At 43.0% G+C, this 6,296-nt stretch overlaps 1 protein-coding gene across 1 annotated transcript; it reads right to left on the reverse strand.

The window, feature by feature from the left end:
• Positions 1-396: 396 nt before the first annotated feature.
• LOC123430449 (syn-copalyl diphosphate synthase-like) lies at positions 397-5,192 on the reverse strand. The gene is made up of 13 exons (XM_045114320.1): positions 5,112-5,192; positions 4,695-5,007; positions 4,328-4,514; positions 4,010-4,224; positions 3,589-3,709; positions 3,348-3,460; positions 3,007-3,239; positions 2,410-2,525; positions 1,499-1,597; positions 1,216-1,399; positions 974-1,063; positions 703-894; positions 397-618 (listed from the first exon to the last, which is right to left on the reverse strand). The coding sequence occupies exons 1-13, from the start codon at positions 5,190-5,192 to the stop codon at positions 397-399; spliced, it is 2,166 nt and encodes a 721-aa protein (XP_044970255.1).
• Between the last annotated feature and the right edge of the window lie 1,104 nt (positions 5,193-6,296).

Consider the following 6,296-nt stretch of genomic DNA (forward strand, 5'->3'; position numbering starts at 1 on the left):
TATGATATCATTGACACTAGGAAATTTGACATCAGCCGCTTCTACCCTACTCCTTCGCCGCAACTGCAATAAATTGATGCCCATCATCCCCTTTGCGGCCTCTACCCTACTCCTTTATCCAATACAGGTCATTGCAAAATTTCTTACAAATAGGCTCAAGCTCATCATTCCCTTTCTTGCCCGTGGCAACCAAACATATGCTTCATCAACGGTACGAACATTTCTTAGAACTTCATGTTTGTAGCAGATAATGTCAGTTCATGCCAGTCCAGAAAAGCACCGACTATGGTAACAAAGCTAGGGTTTCAACACTCCGCAGGATAATATGGCGGAGCTTATTTCCCTGCCTAATAAATAAGGACTTGTTACAGAAACACAATTCTTAATACAAATGCTCTAAATGACATCTTCCAGTATGACCTTGAAGATGTGGTGATCAATTGTGTCGTGTGAGCAAAGGGCAGCGTAGTAGAAGCTCTTCACAACATGGAGAAAAGTTTGCTTGGTCAATCTGCTGATGCCATTGCAGCTCTGAAGGACGTGCTCAGCTAGTTCTCGCATCTCCAAACCCGCCTGTCGGTCTATTTCTTCAATGTTCTCCATTTCTTGCCCACACTGCTTGAATCATTGATAAACATTCTTTTTTAATACATGTGTTTACAGTGCATATATATGTATGTATGTAGAATTGTTGTTACAAACCTGGGCAAGTTTGCGGCATATGGAAGAGGTGAGCTGCTCCAGCTGGGTATACTCAGAAATGTTCATCTTTTGCTTGGTGGAATCATACCTTCCAGAGCAGACCTCGACCGTGCGAACCAACAACAATGCTGTGCTCCATTCATAGGATTCATTTATGTCACTTGCCGCCCATGACATGAGCCAATCCTTCCACTGCAGTTGCCAAAGGAGTTATTAGATCACAGTTTTTCACCCATTTCATGGTAAAGATTTAACGTGAAGAGTATTTTACAGCTCGGCGCAGATTATCTGCAGCATCACCGAATCGCCCCAACTCCATGATAAGCTCATCAACAATGCGTAGTATGTCGTTTGTCGTATTGTTTGCTCCCCTGCATGCGCGCAGAAGCTATGTTGATCTCTGTGATCAAAACTAGTATCCTTTACAAGAAAGGGAAGAAAGAAGTTTGCCACACAGAACCTTGAGAGATTCTTGTGGTGGTCGCGAGCGACTTCACTAGTTGGCCAATGTATCATATCTGAACCATTGTCTTGAATGTTTGAGGAGACAGCCTCGGTAAGAATCGCTGTTCGAGCCCATCCCAGACGCTCAGCTGCTCGCTCTGGTTCGAAGATGTTTGCTGCAGCTAAGAAATAAGCTCTCAACGCGCTATTTGGAGACACGCCATACATTTGCAGATTATTCCTGTCATGCCACCTGTTTATACATACGTAAAAGATCACAGGAGTGAGAATCTAGCTTTTACATACTAGTCATCCATACAAATTCCTGATATTGCGAAATTGGCAGGCTCACCTTTTGAGGCCACACCACTCAAGTCGGCACATTCTTTGGAAATTGGTGAAATCAGCTTTGGCTGCCTTGAGATACAGATCGTTGCAGAACAGAGGCATCCTGAAAGGTTTCTAGCATTCGCGATAAGATATGTAGCATGTCAACTACGTCACAAAAAAACTACTTCGGGGTACCTAAAAAGGGTAAAGTGTGTTTTGAAGTTATGCCATTCCTTGTGAGAACCAGTGTTATGCCATTCCTAGCGATAAGATATGTAGCATGTCAACTATACTCCCTTCGTCCGCGAATAAGTGTACATCTAGATTTTGTCTTAAGTCCAAGTTTTAACATGGTTGTGCTGTTGTTCATGATTTCATCAAATTGTGACATTTTTGTCTTTCATGACAAGAGCACACAAACGAAACAATGATCAATAAGTTTGGCTTGGAGCACCTTGACCATACATCCAACTCAAACAAATTCCAAAACGTATCGCATGAGTAGCGTAAATCCATGGATGCAATTTTTGGTCCATGGTATTCACACAAATATTTTCTTCCTTGTTTACACTCTTACGCCCAGCTAAAACTTATGACTAAAAGGGATGCAAGATGTTCCGCTGCCAAAAAACTTACTCCCTCCGTACCTAAATATAAGTCTTTTAAGATATTTCATTAGGTGTCTACGTACGGAGCAAAATGAATGAATCTATAATCTAAAGTATGTCTATATACATCCGTATGTAGTCCATTAGTGAAAACTCTAGAAAGACTTATACCCCCTTCGTCTCAAAATAAGTGTCTTGAGCTTAGTACAAATTTGTACTAGATCTAGTACAAAGTTGAGACAGTTATTTTGGGACAGAGGAAGTATTTAAGAACGGAGGAAGTATATGTGAATTAATTAGGTATACAATGTCAGGGTTTATTTACCTGTAGAGGACCTTCCCAATCCACACATCGTTGCTGCCTCCATACTGCTCCAGATAGAACCTCGTTTCGATCCGTGGCAAACTTGCTCTCCAGGGTAAGTTTAGTGCGTACTCTACCTGTTAGCATTACAACATCAACAAAAGCATGTATCAGCTAAGACCTCCCAATGTGCAAGGATCATAAGGGTACCATGAATTGTCACATAAGAAGAAGAAAAATTATGTGGTACTATAGGACAAGAGAGGTAATAGTAGTATCATGATATGATAAAGTATCATAGCACAAAGTTTAATACTACCTCCGTCCCACAACATAACATCATAGTACATCAAATATATAAGCATATTATGGTAGGGAGGGAGTACTAAACAAAATTTGTACATAAGTTTATATTGATATTTGCCAAATTAGTAAATAAGGTGGCATTATGATACTAGATTATGATACTATATACAATAAGAAAGTAACTAAAATGATATCATGCACTATGATACTAGTCTATGAAATCACCCACAACAAGGAGACCAGTATATGTGAATTACTATGACATTTGAGGGTGTTCGTCGGGCCTGAATTTATTGGGCATACAATACATACCTCGCCCGGCAAGTCCTTGGAAATGACCCATTTGTCACTCAGTTTGTTGGAGGCTCGCTTCTCTTGGAGGAATGTGCGGCAATAGAGCTCGGCCCGCCCAAGAATGTCTTCCTCGTCAGCTGGAAACACGATCTGGGCGGCACGGTATGTGTTGTACATGGCAGAGACGGATTGGTTGGACTGCCCTGGGTAGCAGACAAATTCGCCGTCCTTTTCGAACTTCTTAAACACGCCTGCATGTGTTCATTAGTGCAGTCATGCACGTACATGATCAAACTCCTCAGTAAAGTATATGAAAATGTGTATTTCATTGTTTGGCAAATAATTACTAGTCAAATTACATGGAGAGACAAAGTAGCCATGCAAACGGAGGAGGCGAAAACCCATGGCGGTATCATCAATATCCTTAGTTGGGCAAGGTCCTGAGTGGCTCAGTCCGTGTTCTGTCCAGTGCCTGTTCAAGTATAACACAGACCATGAAATTCGCTCGTGTTTAGCTTCCTACATAAAAACATCTCAGAAATAGAATGCAAGGAGTAGGGCTAAGCTAGAATGAATAAATAGCTTGACAGTATGTGTTACCTGTAAGCATAATCTAAGCACTGGTCAATTTCACTTGTGAAGTGTCGCGATATGCCCAGACGCATCAACCGGTCCACCGCCCATAAGCGCTCGAACAAATCGACAGGGTGGACACAGGGCGCTGAAATATAAATGTTGGAAATTCAGTCTTTAGGAGATACTCCCGAGGCAACATAGCTTGCAAAACGATCTTATATTGTGGGAGGGAGGGAGTAGTTGACTCAAAACAAGTCTTTAGGAGACAGGTCTGCCCAAATGGGTAACCTTTAGGGGACATTCCGATTTCACATTTCGTGTTCATTAAGTTGAACTATAGAGAGTTGGACCGACGAAGGGTACCTACCATATACCCCTAGGCAACAACATACATACATGCATGCATATGGGTGCGATTCAATGCTAGCCGAAGCAGGGTTTTTACCTCCCCCGTCATAGATCTTGATGATTCTGTCAAGGAACTTGAGGCTTCTTGGGTCGCCTGTTTGATTGAGAGCATAAGCTGTTGCAGCAGGTGATTGATGAAATGAACCATCTGCACACCGGAACTGAAGTAACCTTTTCCAGTCCAAGTTTACCATTCCTTCTACACTGTAAAGCAGAGTCGTTGGCACCGCGTGCAATACAGTTGTGGGAATCCTGCAATTTCAGAGAGTGAGCTGATTAATTGGTTTGTTACATGAAGCCAGTTAAACATGCATATAAAAGAGAGATTTAATTAGCAGGTTCTGTACATGCGTACATCTTGAGCTTTTGGTTTCTCTTGGCATATATGGCTTCCAAGGCTGGGTCATGATGCGGAATGTCCAGATCCAGATCCTTAGCCATGCATAGGAGCGAGGGGAAAGTAATCTCAAAGCCTATTAGCGTCCAGTCATCTGGCGTCTCCTCGGCCAACCTCCACATATGTTCTCTAATAAAATGCATACCTACAAAGGAACACCGCCCAGCTGTCTACATTAGCAAGGCACTTAGAAGAACCTTAAAAAAAAGTAAATCCAAATGAAAGATATATATGACAGCTTGATATATATCTGAATGAATTGACAATGAAGACGTACAATTGGTCTAAAGAAACAATAAGATCACAGACATATAGACATGGGTACCTTTCTCACACTTTTGACCGTAAAGGTTCCACGTCGCCAACGCCACAACACATGCTAGGGTGTTGATAATCCGGTCTTGGATAAAAAAGAAATGCTTATCACCCCAGGAACCATCCGGGAGCTGATTCTGAACAATCCAATCAATGCTCGAGGGGAATTGTGGCCCCTCACCCCCGTCCTGGTTCTTGACAAGGGCGACCAATGCCGTGTCATAGGCCGAAACATTAATCTCTCCGCTACCAATCGAACGCAGTGGTGCTTTGATGGCATCAATCATGTCGGGCATGATATCCTTCTGCTCATCGTCCTTGATCTATATATATAATCATGCATATCATTATATTTAATATAAAGCAGGGTTAAATATGTGAGCTCATCAGTGTGAATTCAACATGCATGTGTGTAGTGTGTACGCACCGTGTATGGAACTGCTGGACGCACATCAACTGGTTGTACCTGTACCTGCGTTGGTCGTTGTGCCTCTGGCCCAGAGGTCATGACGTTAACCACACGCCCTGCAAAACAGCCAGGTCAGCTTCTTTTTCATCCTTGGTACGCACAGTACATAATACATTCACATGTCTGGGTTTACTGTTGTTGGAGCAGGTCCACAGCTCCCCTTCTTCTTCTTCTTCTTCCTCACACCACCTCTCACAAGAACAAGAACAAGAACACAACTGTTTGGATCAGCTGCCCTTCTTCTTCTTCTTCCACACCGTCTCATTCGGCCACTAAGTCCCACACGCACGCATGACCCACACTAGCTAACTTGCATGCACATCACACCGGCCACTAACACATGACCCGGCCAGCACCTGCACATGCACGGCAAACAGACTTGCATGCAACTAACAAACTAACTAACTAACTAGCACATCAATTCTTATGGCTTCAACTAATTGCTTAGCCGGTCAGAATTCAACCACGCGCCTGCCGCATCACACGACCTTGCATGCCGCCCCGCATCACGCCACCATCGGCATCTCGCACGGCTCATTGAGGGAATGCATGCAATTGCAAAGTCCCGTGAAATAGCGGAATGTAGAAGAACTTATTTATTACGAAACCGAGTTAGAAAAGAACAAGTAATCCAAATCTTCATCAAGTAAGTGACTTCAGGTGACGGGATAGATCACAATTACCATGTTGCCTACGACGAGCATGTAGCATCCGGAAAGGTTGTCGCCATGGCCAGAGTGAGAGAACGGTGGGTAGTGCTACGTTAAAGATCTGCATCCCTTCTTCTGCCCGTGCTGTAATCATCCCTCCCTCTCTCCCTCTCTTAAACAGCAAATCATGTCATTATCATGTAGTTATGGCTGATTGATTTGATTAGGATTCATTCCTATACAGTTGTGTAGATTGATCCTCAGTATCACATGTATTTCTATGTAATCTGTTATAAACAGGGCAATCAAGGTTGCCCATATATAAATAAATGTACATTGAGGGGAAAAGAAAAGAGTAGGAAAAAAAAATCTCCGCCGCATCGCCCTCATATATATGTGAACCTCCTCTAGCCTCCCTTCTCCCCCTCCCTCCTCACCCCTCACCCCTCACCCCTCGTCCATCACAGATAGCTTACCAGCTAACATAGTTAGT

Source organism: Hordeum vulgare, chromosome 2H, assembly GCF_904849725.1.
Source record: "Hordeum vulgare subsp. vulgare chromosome 2H, MorexV3_pseudomolecules_assembly, whole genome shotgun sequence".
In the NCBI taxonomy this organism is placed as follows: Eukaryota; Viridiplantae; Streptophyta; class Magnoliopsida; order Poales; family Poaceae; genus Hordeum; species Hordeum vulgare.